Genomic DNA, 16,707 nt, shown 5'->3' with positions numbered 1-16,707 from the left:
ATATACACCACGTAGTCTAGTTATTCTCCTTAGCAGAAAAGTCGTTAAGGTAAGATCCTTGCCTTAGCATTTATCCATGGGATTGTGGGGGAATTTTCTTCAAAGACTTGAACACCTTTTCCATATCCCTAGGGGGAGTTCTCATGAGGAACAAGTCTGTCCGCTGAAAATCTAAATAGGAACTGAGAGTTCTCTCGAAGAGGAAGTAAAGTTCTTTCAGTTTGAGAACTTGGTTCAAGGTCTTCGGGTAGTCTTATACCGCCTTGACTGAAAAGGAATTCACTCCTTAGAATCATCAAAAAGCCCTATTCAGGGGAAAATGACTTAAGACAATATTCATCGTATAACCACTTACGGTTCCATTTGGCCTGATATACTGTTGCAGACAACTTTCAGGGACATCTGGACAGTTGTTTAGCAGTTGGAATCGAATTCCCTTCTTTCCGAAGCAAAGCCAACTTGCCTCCCGCTGTGACCTAGCAGGCAATGCTCTGCGACATAGAACTTTTCCTGAGCGTGGTTGACATATTAGGTTTTATTCATTCTGGAGGTTTTCTCAGGGCTTCAGTTACAGTAGCTCTGGCTACCACTCCTCAGTTGTTGCCTTTGAAGATACTGCACTAATGTTATACTGACTTCCTTGGATGTTTGGATTTGTTCAAAGCCTGACAAATCCGATGAACCAGTTTAAGATTGTAAGAGTCCAGACTGTCTCATGGATCCTACAGAAATATCGCCTATTACTGTAGTTTTTGGTCTAGAGATGATTAGCAGTCCTTCAGGAGCTAGTAAACCACCGGTGGGAAATAATTACGCCACGAGATCTGAATCCTTACAAGGTCAAGTGTCTCATTGCTGTTAAGAGGCACAAAGGCCCTTATGCGCCCATTGATGTCCCCAAGTAATTCCAATAGTTAGCAATGACCACTCTCCACTCAAGAGTAACTTTACCGAGAGGGAGAATGTTTTGGTCTGAGCTTACTTGTGTATCTCTACTACCAGGTGGTATGGCAGAAATGAGGCTGCGTCTTCTTATTTGGAAACCACAGGTTGTTACCGAGGAGTTGTCTTTCCTCCGTCTCATGGAATGACTTCGTTGAGTCTCTGGTAAGTGGGGTACCGCTAGTTCCGCTGCTAGGCAAATAAGGTGACAAGGGGTCATCCTTTTTTACCGTAGGCCTGAGATTTGCTCTAATTTTGGTTGCTTACTCTACTTTTGGTGAAACATCTGAGCATCTCACGAAGGGAGAGAGCCAGGATTCCTCTTTCAGCCACCAAATGAGGTCCGTCACCATCTCCTGGGACCCCAACCGTCAAGAAGTAAAGTATTTAGATGGCTACAACTACCTGAACTTTAAAAACTACTGTATCTAGTGAAGATGTAAGATCCCGAAGCGGGAAAGTTTCCCTGAAGAGCAGAGGTGACCTAGCAATTTCGCCAAGTGTGTGCAGGGGGCTACATCAGCCGAGACGGTGCCCATGTGTACAGCAAGGCTCCCCGTAGAGTCATTAATGGCTCAACTATCACGGATAATTGCTAGATCTACTTTTGGGGTAGCTGGTTATCTCCATTTCTTCTGAAATGTCCTTCCTTCCCTTTGCAGCATTCATATTGTGGCGAGAATAGGAGGCGGAGAGAGAACTGGAATATTCGCCCTTAGACACAGAGTGTAAGGCAGAAGCATTGATCCCCTTATCTGCATTCGACCTACTAGGAGAGACAATGCTCTTTGTAGGTTGCCCTCTATGGCATCTACAATGAATAAAGCTTGTATCTTAGTTTATATGGATTTTGGTAGTTTGCGGTACTCTTCCATCTTCTAGTGATAAGGCTTCTGGATCCTAAGTTGTCATTCCTAGCTATTTAAAGAAGATTTTCCATGGCTTGTAAACTTTCACACCATTTTGAACCAAACAAGGTCAGTATGCTCCTGACCATCTGCATTCAGGAATCTGCCGATTCAAAGAAGACTCTGTCTATCTAATTTAGTTCCCAGGAATGACGAGGCAGCAGTGAGAAGAACGTAGGACAAAGCATTTTTTCCTGAAATTATCAATTGGGCAAGTGATAATTTTTACTTCTAACGACCAAAGCAACCCATGTAAGAAATCTTTGCTGCACTATCACAAAGTGAAAATCCTTCGTTTTGCTCCATTAGGATCGTGAGTGACCTCTCTTAGAACTATGACTGCCCATTTCATTTACCTTGCTGGATCAAAGGCTCTACAAGTTAAATCTATTCAAGGATGCTTCCCTCCAATGATTGCAAGATGGTACTTGTCAGATCACACTTAAAACTATGAAGACACAACACAAAAGTGTGTTCCTACAGAAATCTTTAGTGATTGCTACTGGGCATTTACCTCTTAGTAAGGGTAGAAGGGACCCTTTAGCTATGGTCAGTAGCTCTTCTAGGAGAAGGACACTCCAAAGTCAAACCATCGTTCTATATTCTTGGGTAGTGCCATAGCTTCTGTACCATGGTCTTCCACTGTCTTGGGTTAAGAGTTCTCTTGCTTGAGGGTACACTCGGGCACACTATCTTATTTCTCTTCCTCTTGTTTTGTTAAGTTTTTATAGTTTATATAGGATTTTTATTCTAATGTTACTGTTCTTAAAATATCTTATTTTTCCTTGTTCCCTTTCCTCAATGGGATATTTTCCCTGTTGGAGCCCCTGGGCTTGTAGCATTCTGCTTTTCCAACTAGGGTTGTAGCTTAGCAGTTAATAATCATAGTAATAATAATAATAATAATAATAATCAGAAATAGATCCTCAGGACAGTTAGCTTATTCTAAGAGAAGAAAAACATCCGTTCTTTTCTTGTGATCAAGAGGTTAATCTTCTCACTGGGGAGAGCATCTTTCTCACACAACTGTATCACTAAGTAATTTTTACATACAACAAGGGTCTCCAGGCCTCTACAGTCGACTCTTTCTTGCAGAGAATATGCCTGGAGGCTGGAGACCAGTCGTCGACCTCTACTTAAGATAACAAAAAGAGGGAATCATTCACCAGAGGATTTCTGACTTTCTTGACTGTGAATTGATCCTGAAATCTCTAGTTAAGAAAACTAATAGAATACTAAGCCACAAATGTAATTAGAACTACCATGATGACTTTGGTGTCTCCTTCTTCAAACTTTCATGTATGTCTTCCTGGAGAACACATTTACAGACCCTTTCAAACTTAACTGATAGGGACAAAATATTGGGGAGTGACTACTGTATTCTATATTAAGCAAATAATGTTGATTTCTTTCTGAAAGTAAGTCTCCGGCTCATATTATACTATACAGTACTTGAACTTTGAGATGAGAGAGAAAGGTTCGAGGTCCTAAACGATGAGGTGAGAAAGGTTCGAGGTCTTAGATGATGAGGCAAGACAGAAAGGTTCAAGGTCTTAGATGATGAGGCAAGACAGAAAGGTTCGAGGTCTTAGATGATGAGGTGAAGTTGATGTTAAGTAAGCAAGTGATAGAGGAGGCAATTGACAGCCCGTTTTGGTCCAAGAACCCAGGAGAATGGTGGAACCCAGTCATCAACTTCTATCCACTGAAACATTTTCATAAACTGCCTCCTGGATTGGTAAAGTGAAGCTGGTCTGGCATAAGGATCCCAGTGGGTGTAATGAAAATAACTTAGTTTAATAAGAATATTCTTTTCTTCCTTTCCGAGCCTGAGTTTTCACCTGGACATTGTTATCCTTGATGACATGGGTCTATTGGGGTCTGACAGGAGACTACTAGTATAAATGACATTACCTGAATGAATAATGGTTCTATAGCGTTGAAGACTCGCTTTGTTTGTACAGGGGATCAGGAGTTAGGCTTACAAATCAAGCGGAGATGGTCATACTTTAGTCTATTCCAGAAGAGCAATGTATCACGGAATAGAGAGGCTTCATGCATATAGTATTGACATAACCGGACGTGACTCAACTTTCAGTGGTAATCTCTCTCGGGGAATAATGTTGGGGTCGGGAAAATGTAACGTCCCTGACTGATGATCACCGGACTGGGGTTCAAGTCCCACTCAAACTCGTTAGTTCCTTTGGTCAGTACAGCCTCACCATTCTTGTGGGCTAAGGAGGGGGGGTTTGGGGGAGCGTATAGGTTTATCTGCTCAGTCATCAACAGCCATCGCCTGGCCATCCTTGGTCCTAGCTTGAGTGGAGAGGGGGGCCTGGGTGCTGTATATATATATGTATGTATATATGGTCAGTCTCTAGGGCATTGTCCTACCTGATAGGGCAATGTCACTGTCCCTTGCCTCTACCATTTATGAGTGGCCTTTAGACCTATGGTAGTTCTCTTCATGAGCCCAGACCTCAAGCTTCATTGCATTACTCGTGTCATGAATAAAGAATCTTTGGCTTTTGCTGCATCAAATTATTTTATCCTTACTCTTTCATTCCCCCTTTTGTTCCGTGACTTCATCTCCTTTCATCTATTTAGTCAAATTTCAACATGTGTTCAAAACTTGATAGTCAATTCTTTTTAGTGAGGCAGATTTGTACCAACTCGCAGGGGTGCCCTTTCGATAGCAGGAAACTTTTCCGAGCTAAAAGGGCACCACTGCGAGTCAGTGCATATGCGCCTCATTGAAAAAAATTGAGTATAGTCAATGATATAGGTTCAAAATTACTGGAGCTGTCTGTCTTATATATGAATAAGGAAATAATTTTCTATTTCATATTCATTTTAATATTGTAATACGTACGTTCTCACTAATCCGGCTGGTTGTTTGATTAATTTCAAATGTAATATTATATAAACCAATAGCAGAACTAAGAAGAAATAGATACGCATATTCACATTCTTCCACATTAAATCTTTTTATAACAGTTTAGAACTTTATTTAAAAACTCTTGAGTGATGACCCAAGATTTTTCCAAATATTCATCCTAAAATTTTTACGGTTAGCCTAAACTTGAGTAGATTTAAATGTGTCCTCTATTTCCTAAATGCAAGAGTTGATGGGAGAAGTACAAGAGGAAGGCCAAGGTTTGGGAGGATGGATGGAGTGAAGGAAGCTCTGGGTGATAGGAGGATAGATGTGAGAGAGGCAAGAGAGCGTGCTAGAAATAGGAATGAATGGCGAGCGATTGCGACGCAGTTCCGGTAGGCCCTACTGCTTCCTCCGGTGCCTTGGATGACCGCGGAGGTAGCAGCAGTAGGGAATTCAGCCTTATGAACCTTCATCGGTGGTGGATAATGTGGATGGGTGGGCTGTGCCACCCTAGCAGTACCAGCCGAACTCGGTTCAGTCCCTTGTCAGGCTGGAAGGAACATAGACTGGAGACATCCCCTTTTATGTTTCATTTGTTTGATGACGGCTACCCCGCAAATTTGGGGGAAGTGCCTAGGTATATGTATGTATGTATTTCCTAAATGGGAGTTTTTATACTGTTAAATATGTAACGTTGCCTTGATAAAATTCTAGCTTTGATAGTGAACTTATTCCAAAGGTTATTATTACAAGTTTAGGTCATATATTTTCAATAGGTGTAATTTTCAAATAATGTAAAGCTTAATACATACATATACCAAGGCACTTCCCCCAATTTTGGGAGGTAGCCGCGCGCAAGACTATCGGCGCGTGCGCGGAAGACTGTCGGCACGGGCACGCGGAAGACTATCAGCGCGCGCGCGGGAGACCATCGGTACCCGCGCGCGGAAGATCGTCGGCGCTTGCGCGCGTAAGAATGTTGGCGAGCGCGCGTGCGGGACACCATCGGTTCCCGCGCGGAAGATCGTCGGCGCTCGCGCGCGTAAGAATATCGGTGAGCGCGCGCACAAAGGTAGCGCTAGTAGGTTGGAGGGTCAGCTGGTAGGTTGACCAATGGCAGGACGATCAGGAACTGGGATGTGCCCTTTAAAAAAGGGTGAGCATCCACCGATGGGACCGTAAGCAGGTCTGCTCTAGAGTCCAGGACCAAAGTCCTTCGTTGCAGCGCAAGGTTGCGCTAGTAGATCGGTAGGTCAGCTGGCAGGACGATCAGGAACTGGGATGTGCCCTTTGGATGGGTGAGCATCCACCGATGGGACCGTAAAAGGTCCGTGTTAGAGTGCAGGACCGAAGTCCAAAGACTACGTTGCAGCACAAGGTTGCGCTGGTAGATCGGTAGGTCACTGGAAGGTCTGCTTGATCCTTCGAGGAGGTGTCTCTATGAGAGGCCTCTCCCGCGAACGAGAGAGGTGACTACTTCGTAGAAGAGACTTGAAGACACTCGTGATGACGCCCCTTAGGGCCATTAGATCAGCAAGCTGACCTTATCAGTAGCGATCCTCCGAAGAGGAGTCAATATGAGTGGCGCCTCTCGCGAACGAGAGAGGTGACACTTCGTACAAGACTTGAAGACACTCGTGATGACGCCCCTTAGGGCCGGTGGATCAGCAAGCTGACTTTAGCAGTAGCGATCCTCCGAAGAGGAGTCTCTATGAGTGGCCTCTCTCGCGAGCGAGAGAGGTGAACACTACGTAGAAGAGACTTCCCAAGACTGTGCTCCACCCCTGAAGGAAGAGAAACTCAGCAAGGGGGGAGAAGTCTGGCCGAAGGGCAGCAACAGTAATCGGAGGCGATGAAATTTTTTAAGGTATGGGAAGTTCTCCCTCTGAAGGGAGAGAACAACCTCACACCTGGGGAGGAAACCTCCCTCGGAAGGGAAGTTGTCCACCCCCTGGAGGTGAACCTCCTTTAGCGTTCTAAGATGATCTGAATTGCTGGCCATGTTGTCACGGGAGTACTTCTAAGAGAAGGGATGACGCCCATGACGACGTCCTCTGAGGGACGGCAGCGACAGCAGATTCCCCAGGCATGAACAGGACAGCTCTGCTTCGTTGGCACTCTTAAGTCGAACGAAAAAAAACTGCATAGTTAACTGGGAAAATAAAATTAAATAATTATTCAACAAAAATTCCCTAGGGAGGAACTGCGAAGAGGAACCCCGAGGGACTAACATAAGATAAGAATTAAGTATGCGCCCTTCCTTCCCCAGATGACATGCACGGGAGAAGGGGGGGAGTGGAGTAACTGTAATAAAAACAGAATATAATTATTTAAATCATCTAAGAATATTCACTAATAGTGAGAACCACTGACCCCCCGAAGAAAAGTGTTCCCCACGGAGAAAGCTGTAAAGTTAAAATACAATTAGATCTCACTAAAATAATTGAGACAAACAAACGGAAGAGCAACCTAACCAGCACACGGGAAAGGAGCTTCCGCAATAGTACTGTACGTTGTTTTAGTAAAGGTGAACGACCTCGAGAAGAGAGAGACCGTAGTCAATCTATAAAAGGCCACATTCCCTTCGCTCAGAATCCAAGTTTCCAGTAGGAAAAGAGGAAAAGGCGAAGACAATAGTTGAATGAAGAGGGTCCAGGTGATGACGAATCCCCAGCGGCGGCCGAGTTAACGGATATATGCCGACGGGAATACCGATGGACCAGAGAGGGAGAGGCCGTTCCCCACGAAGTTGAACTGTGCTGGCCTTGCTACTACGCAAGTGTCGTAAATCACACACACAGCACAAACACTGAAAAGGAAACTTACTACATTTCTATACACATTTATATACATAAACATTAAGAAAGTTTATATATATATATATATTTACAAGAACAGCATAAGAAAAATTAAGTTAAAAGACAAAAATTAATGGTAGTCCAAAATAGGCAAGGAGAGAGAGAGGAAACAACCGTTCTCGCTCCAAGCCAAAAGTAAAGTGAGCTCAAACACAGGTGTGTGTGTGGGGGGGTAGCAAGCTACCCTCCCCTACCCCCGCTAACTGGCGGTGTGGGTAGTAAACCCTCGTTAAATTTTAATGGTTCGTCATTTCCGCTACGCCGAAAATAATACCCATATTAAATAGCGTGGTTTGTATTTCAGTTACGGAACAAATTAGTGTCTTCACTAATGCTAGACAAAGAAACACTAGTATTTACTGTTCTAGAAGTTAGGCTAGTACTTTTATGACTACCTTCTAGCAATATAGAACTAGAGGTATTGAAAATAATGCGTAACCACGGAAGACTATGAAATAACTAAAATTGAAAACTGAATCCATTAGGCTAAAAGATTGACAACTATTCAAAAGATCAAAATTGACTTTATTAGTCACATCATAAAATGTACAGCACCATGAGGGGAGAGGATATGTAACAGCTCCTCACCTATCCTTCTCCCTAGATTCCTAGACTGGGTTAAGTCTGTTAGGGGTGCAGATATCTATGGTTATCTACGGATACGTCCCTGATTATACACGATATCTTAGGATAGTCGTTCCGGGGTTAGAACCTTGTGATATCCGATGATAATTCTCTTGTAATATCACTCGCAGAAATATTATACAGTAGGAAGCTGCCGGAAGGACCTTCCATCAGGATGACATGGCTTGAGCCCAAAAATAACCGTTCCGATGCTACATCAACAATGCCAGCAGTTAGTCATAAAAATACTATCACTCAGCCTCAATAGGTTTATGCAATCATTCCTTCTTGCGACCTGCATTTCTTAGTTGATTTAAGGTATCATTCCAATTGGTATCCTCAAGATCTACGCAATGACTGTAACAAATAATCAACAATTGATGGTGTTAACTTATTTTTCTTCCATAAAAGAATATCTTGCTTCATTACCAACAAAAGCCATGCCTGACTAATCTTGAATAGTAAATGTATGCACTTATACTATGCATAAAATACAATAAGACACACCAACAAATGTATGCCCGAGAGAGAGAGAGAGAGAGAGAGAGAGAGAGAGAGAGAGAGAGAGAGAGAGAGAGAGAGAGAGAGAGAGAGAGAGAGCGTTAGTTACAAGGATTTTGGATGTCTCAAAGATTTTTTAGTCCATACGCAGACTCCACTTGCTCTTTGGTAGAGCAATCACTTTAAGCATTTAGAGTTCTTATGATCTTGTCTACCTTAATCTTGTACTCGTTTACTGTGTTACTGTTTACTAGACCTGCTGGAAGTCTATTCCAAAAATTTGCCATTTTGTATGTAAAGAACTTGCCACACTGAGTGGTGTTGTATTTTTTCAATTCCAGTTTGTATGCGTTACCTCTGGACTGATTTGTGCCAAGCGTGAATAGATTGTTGTAATCTACAGTGTCCCCAAAAAATGTATACACTCTTCGACTTTGAATAGCTAATAAACTTTTTTTCTATTTCAGATTTGATTTGGAGTAAGAATGGCGGATACTGGGCTTACGTTCCAGCAAAAAAAATTTGTTCTGAAAACATTCTGGAAATGTGAAAATAAAGCTGAAGTGCAAAGACGACTTACGAGTGAGTTTCACAGAGATGCCCCAACACGCGTCACCATTTCACGAATCGTAGATAACTTAGAGAATCATGGGACCATCCAGTGAGAAAAGGGCATTCAGGACAAAAAAGAACATCGACATGCCCAACTACAGAACAAGATGTTACTGCTAATGTTCAGAATTCCCCCAAGAAAATCTGTTCGTCAACTGTCACATGAAACAAGTATCCCAATATCGAGCGTCCATCGAATTTTGAAGCGTGCGCAGCAGAAAACCTAAAACAATTGACGAACTTAAAGAGGCAATCGAAGAATGTGCTCAAATACCGAGAGAAACGCTACTGACAGTTTGTAATTCAATATTTTCACGATGCGAAAAGTGTATTAAGCAGAACGGCAACCAGTTTGAACACATTATGTGAGCTGATCTTTTTTTCTGAACATTCTCAAATTACCCCATGTATTCTTACTTTTTTACTGTGAACTCTCAGAATCTTTAAATGTGCATTGTTTCTCTCCTGCGAATCTGTTTTCCACGTTATCAATAAATTGAACAAGTTGTAACAATCCAAAGGGTGTATACATTATTTTGGGACACCCTGTACATATTATTCCTTCAAGAATTTCGAATGCCTTTATTAACTGTCCCCTTAGTCGTTGTTTATATACAAAATAAGTTTACACGTTCCATCCTTCGTCTATATCCAAATTGCCTTAGTGTTGGAACTAGTTTGGTGGCCCTAGCTTGTACTGCTTCCAGTCTATCTTTATCCTTCTGAATATTTGGAGCCCAGAATTGGACTCCGTATTCTAGATGGGGTCTTACTAGTGATGTGTACAGCTGCGGTACAGTATCTTCGTTTCTGCATTTGAATTGTCTCTTTGTGAACCTATAAGATCTGTGCTTTCTTTTCAGCTTTTATGCTCTGTTTGGTGAACTTCAAATCCTTGCTGATAATATCGAGATCTTCCTCCTGGTCTACCCTTTCTATTTCATTACCTAGCAGTAAGGCCTTTCCCATTTTATGGACCATTCGCCTCGCGTCATTAGATCCTCTCTTAGGGTTTCTACGTCTTCTGAGTTCGCAGCATTTAAGCCTAGTTTAGAATCGTCGGCAAATTTGGTTATTCTACTAGTTAACCCTAAATCTATGTCATTAATGTATATCAGGAAAGAGAGAGAGAGAGAGAGAGAGAGAGAGAGAGAGAGAGAGAGAGAGAGAGAGAGAGAGAGAGAGAGAGAGAGATGGAAAATATAAAAAATATATCTGATTGTGGCCCTTTGAAATTTTCTGGAGGGCGTTTTCCTCTACTTTCCTCTCGAGACACCGCAAGTTAATGGCAGTTTAGTATAGCAGTCCCACAAATGGATCAACTATAGTCAATTCTTTTTAGTGAGGCAGATTTGCACCAACTCGCAGGAGTGCCCTTTTAGCTCGGAAAAGTTTCCTGACCGCTGATTAGTTGGGCAAGAAAATTCTAACCAATCAGATAGCAGGAAACTTTTCCGAGCTAAAAGGGCACCGCTGCGAGTCGGTGCAAATGCGCCTCATTAAAAAAATTGAGTATACATAGCAGAGAGTAGCGATAACAAAACTAAATTGTCATTCTTTTAAGGTTGGGAATTGGCAGCTTTGGAATTGATAACATAAAATTTAAAGGTAAGATCTATGGAAATATATAGTCGAAGGTGGAACTGCTTACCTTTGACTGAAGACAACATGGGAGAAAACAAAATAGAATATTAATAACAGTGCAGTTTTAAAGATTGAGAAAGGACGCAAATCACGATATGACACGTCATGCCTCTCAATTAACTGCTCATAATGACGAATTGTCACTTCTGTGGCTGGTCTGCTAATTGCAGATTTACTTTGTATTCCCAAGTCTTGCTCTCTATACTTTATTTGCCTTTGACAGTATTTAAATAAACCTATCTTCAATTTTTGCAGTACAGTATTCAGAAAAATTCATATAATCTTCGCATAATCATAAACTTACTCTTTTTATCATTTATTTTCAAGTTGGTGGTGCTGTTTATAAACTCTTCAATTCCTTTACAGTCATTTTAGACAATTCCTTTACAGTCATTTAAGGAAATTCCTTTACAGTCATTTAAGACAATTCCTTTACAGTCATTTAAGACAATTCCTTTACAGTCATTTTAGACAATTCCTTTACAGTCATTTTAGACAATTCCTTTACAGTCATTTAAGGAAATTCCTTTACAGTCATTTAAGACAATTCCTTTACAGTCATTTTAGACAATTCCTTTACAGTCATTTTAGACAATTCCTTTACAGTCATTTTAGACAATTCCTTTACAGTCATTTAAGACAATTCCTTTACAGTCATTTAAGACAATTCCTTTACAGTCATTTTAGACAATTCCTTTACAGTCATTTAAGACAATTCCTTTACAGTCATTTAAGACAATTCCTTTACAGTCATTTAAGACAATTCCAATGATAACTGAAACAGATATTACCCCTAAAACTTGAAAGATCCCAGTCTCTCCATGTTATCATGGAGTCAAGTGTACGTATTCTGCTTGTCTGAACACCATAAAACGCCACATCACAAGATTTGATTTATGTAATCTGGCCAGAAAGGCTGAGCTTTGGGAGAGTCTGTTCGTCTCTGAGGTGAGACTGGGAGAGCATACGTTAAAAGGTTTTTTTTTATTCTTCGTAATATGGTGAGATACTTTGAACTGTATCTTTGATGTCAGACACTCAGTGCAAGACAAATTTTATTACTTTATTTTCATTACTTTACCTTTTAAATGTTACAGAAACTCAACTTGCAAACTTTATAACAAGCTGTCTGTAATTAACCCTTTTACCCCCAATGGACGTACTGGTACGTTTCACAAAACTCATCCCTTTACCGCCATGGATGTACCGGCACGTCCTTACATTTTTTTGCATATATTTGATAACTTTATGAGAAACTTCAGGCATCTTCCAAAAGAATGAGACCAACCTGACCTCTCTATGACGAAAATTAAGGCTGTTAGAGCAATTTAAAAAAAATATATTGCCAAATGTGCTTGAAAAAGAAACCGCCTGGGGGTTAAGGGATGGAAAGTTCCAAATAGCTTGGGGGTAAAAGGGTTAAAATCTTATTAAATTTTTGTCTAAGGTAGGCTTCACCTGACTCATGCCTATATATTTCAGCTGTAAAGGTCAACAATTAGTCCCATTTTATATAGCAAAATCACAAATTTTAATTAATTTGTATTTTTCCTAACAGCACTTACCTCGAACTACTTTCTTAGGAGTATCTGGGATCTCCTCCCAACCGACCAGAATTTTGTGTAGTTTACCCTACTCCCGCTTTCTATGCGGGGTAACCTCTGGCAGAGTGATACGCGCCATGAGGCGACCCGGGGTCGGAGAGCATGCTTGCTCAAGTCTCGAGCGCCAGTAAGTTTTCCGGTCGCGTCGCGATAACATCTCGAAATTATATAGTATTGTTTTATAACAGTATTCCTTTTTCAACTTTTGATACTACTGTGTATCGAGATTTATAAATTCAGTTAAATTTTTTTGTATCTACAAATATTTGCAGTTGGGGACCTTATCCAAGAAGATTCCCAAGGAGGGAAAGTAAGATTCATAAAAAAAAACTGTGAATACTAATAGCCAGGCCTTTTCCATCATGAGGCTGAATACTACACAGTATTCTAGAAGTTTTATTCCAGCTGTTACCAAGTTGTGGAATGATCTTCCAAATCGGGTAGTTAAATCAGTAGAACTTCAAAAGTTCAAAGTTGGAGCAAATATTTTTTATGTTGACCAGGCTGACATGAGTCTTTTTATAGTTTATATATGACATATCTGTTTTTGATGTTGTTAATAGTTTATATAGGACATATCTGCTTTGACGTTGTTAATGTTTTAGAATGATTTATTGTTAACTTGTTCTCATCATTTATTTACTTCCATATTTACTTTCTCACCGGGCTATTTTTCCCTATTGGAGCCCTTGGGCTTATAGCATCTTGCTTTTCCAACTAGGGTTGTAGCTTGGCTAGTAATAATAATAATAATAATAATAATAATAATAATAATAATAATAATATTGGAAGGCGATATAAAATACACCCTCAAGGGGACTACATCACGAGCCCATTTTTGAACATTGCTTAAACATCAATCTTTGTCCTATGTAGCCAATATTAGCTTCAATATTTCTTCTTGAATTAAGAACAGATTTGGAGGCTAAACTGTTGATTGTTTTTATCAGAACTTTTTGCAAACAGTTCTTATCAACATTTCAACTGCACTGCAAAAATATGCAATTTCCTGACAATCAGTTGGCAACCCTCAAAAATAAATTCATGCAATAAAAAAAACTTTCATGCAATACAGATGACCTCATATTGAAAAAAATATTGATTAAAAGAGATTATGGTTTCATTTAAAAGGCCTGAAATAATTTTAAAAAAATTCTAAATCAAACAAATTAAATTAAAACTTAAGATTACTTTAGTCCATTTCTTTTATTGAGGCATATTTGCACCGACTTGCAGGGGTGCCCTTTTAGCTCGGAAAAGTTTCCTGATCGCTGATTGGTTAGAATTATCTTATCCAACCAATCAGCGATCAGGAAACTTTTCCCTGCTAAAAGGGCACCCCTGCGAGTCGGTGAAAACACGTTTCGATAAAAGAAATTGACTATAGTATCGAAAACAATGAATAAAAAAGCCAAAAATAAAATGACCTGCAATGAGACCCTTGGTTAACTCACCTCCGTGCCCGCCCACATTCTCCGTCACAAACTTGGCCAACTTGTCCGCGTTGCTATTCTCGAGCTTGGCCACCTTTCGTTTCACATACAAAGGATCTAAAACCAAAAACAAAAAAAGAACCATGCATAAACTAAAATGTAAAACAAATTATAAGTTGTAAATCTAAATAAAAAAACAGCAAAAAACCAAAAAAACAATTACGTTAGGTTTGTTTAGTGATGAAAACTATCATGCATTATTGAGGTAACAGAATTTATAGACTAAAAACACAACTATAACATTAAACTGTAAAACAAACTATAAGTTGTAAATGTAAATAAAAAAACAGCAAAAAAAAACAAAAAAACAATTACGTTACATTTGTTAAGTGATGAAAACAATCATGCATTATTGAGGTAGCAGAATTTAACACAACTATAACTTATAAAAACAAAAAACAGCAAAACACAAAAGAACGTTAAGTTTGACTATATTGTCTAGAAAACGAAATCCACTATTAGAACTAAACACATGCGTAGCTTCTTTCTGAAAGTACTAACCAATACACCTTGATAGAATTTTCGTCTTTTTTTATTCTGTTTTAAGTCAATACACAGAAACAGTGTGACCTTACACATTCAATTGAAAAAAAAAAAAGCTTATTTCCAAAAAGCTTATTTCTATGATACAGAAATGAAAAAAAAAAAATGTAGCATTTAACTTTATCTTTCAACAGTTATTCTTTTGAAGAAAATTAAATAGAAAAACAGCGTAATTTACAATCTATCGTAAAACATCTTTATAACAACTATCTCTCATTATTATCTTAACTATCACAATTTTCATTAGGCAGAAATTAAAATAGTGATTTACATAATTTCATCTTAGAACATCATCCCTAACTAAATTCTCCTCAGAAAATTTTTTATTAAAGTTTTTAACAACCTTTATCATAAACAAAAGAAGCGGCAAACATACAAAGAAATTGTGTGAAATGTAATGAATACAAAATAAATTTGTATTTGAAAAATACAGCACATTCAGCTAAGTTACGAGACAATGTGTCTGCTTTTCAGTGTGGGAAAACACTAAAGAGTAGACTTGAGGTCTCAACCCCCCAAAATCTTCAAGCAAATTCTATTAAAAGATTTATATACATGGTCCAACAAAATGCATTTCATAGATACTATAATTGCAAAGAAAAAATAGTGCACTTCACACTTTCTTTGACAGAAGAGAAAAAACAAAGATTAACACATGACTAGGCACTGAAATATCAGTAAATTAAGTTTATCAGAATTGATATTAACCCTTTTACCCCCAATGGACGTACTGGTACGTTTCACAAAACTCATCCCTTTACCCCCCATGGACGTACTGATACGTCCTTGCAAAAAACTGAAATTTACATTTTTTTTTGCATATTTTTTATAACTTTATGAGAAACTTCAGGCATTTTACAAAAAAATGAGACCTACCTAACCTCTCTATGATGAAAATTATGCCTGTTAGAGCAATTTAAAAAATATATATTGCAAAATGTGCTTGAAAGAAAAAAAATGCCTGGAGGTTAAGGGTTACAAAGTTCCAAATAGCCCGAGGGTAAAAGGGTTGAGAGTTAACATTAAACTATCTGTTTTCTTTCAAATCAAATCCTATCAACAAAGTCACAACACAACCTATTGCCTTAGATTTGACAGCACAGGTCAAGAAACTTTCAACGAAATTCCCCCTGGGGTCCTCCAACACCCGAGGCCCCTTTTTCCCGGTAGGATAAACTACAAAAATTTCAAGAAACTTTCAACGAAATTCCCACTGGGGTCCTCCAACACCCGAGGACCCTTTTTCCCGGTAGGAGACGCTACAAAAAATTTCTACTTTCCTCCAGAATTATGTACATGTAAGATACTGTTCACCTGAGCGCTTGTCATGACTAGAAAAATGTGACAACCATTGAATAAAATATATATTACTTATTTAACAATTATAGCACCAAACTTATGGCAGGAGCCAACAGAACAGAATAGCATTGAAAACAATTATAACAAGTCTATACACATCTAGGAACATTCATTTCTGTTATTCAAGAAAAAAATCTTATTCACTAGAATTAAAACTATTACCAAAAGATGTCATGTAAGTCATTTAAGTTTTATTTCCAAGTCTACACCTCAATCCTTGATAATCCTTACTCGTATATAACATGTGATTGTGATATATAGCTCTTTCTTGTTTAACCTCAAAACAAAATCATGAACAGGGATATCCGAGAAATTGAATAAAATAATATAACATTACATCTTCCCTCTTTCTATATGCAATTTTCAACATCATTTGACTCCGATATTTGTTTAGTGAATGGTAATGTTAGTAAATAATTTCACTAGATTCTGGAGCAAAAAAACAATAGTGCAGGACTAAGCTAAAAAGTTTCAAGATAACGTTGTGGAAATCTTAAGAACAGTAAATGCCAGGAGGCGGCAAAATTTACAACACACTACGATGAAATTCACAAGAGTCAGTTTGGGAGACCACTTGTTGCTCAGATCTTTTTACCATATTTCGCAAATTACTGTACTTGTGTACTTTACACTATTGCTATGAATTTGTAACGTTAATTACGAAATTACAGATATGACTAGAATAATTCTTTGGTGCTGAAAATTTCAGAAAGTTGAGAATAAATTAGGAGAACTTTA

The 16,707-nt window shown here is 39.1% G+C and overlaps 1 protein-coding gene across 2 annotated transcripts in view; it reads right to left on the bottom strand.

The window, feature by feature from the left end:
- LOC137658388 (embryonic polarity protein dorsal-like) overlaps positions 1-16,707 on the bottom strand; it is a 104,761-nt gene that overhangs the window by 16,683 nt on the left and 71,371 nt on the right. For both annotated transcript variants that reach the window (XM_068393066.1, XM_068393068.1), the window contains exon 10: positions 14,029-14,124. In XM_068393066.1, the coding sequence (XP_068249167.1) occupies positions 14,029-14,124 (96 nt within the window). The remainder of the gene's footprint in view (positions 1-14,028; positions 14,125-16,707) is intronic.

Source organism: Palaemon carinicauda, chromosome 19 (genome assembly GCF_036898095.1).
Source record: "Palaemon carinicauda isolate YSFRI2023 chromosome 19, ASM3689809v2, whole genome shotgun sequence".
Classification (NCBI taxonomy): Eukaryota; Metazoa; Arthropoda; class Malacostraca; order Decapoda; family Palaemonidae; genus Palaemon; species Palaemon carinicauda.
This window is presented reverse-complemented; position numbering and strand designations above follow the sequence as displayed.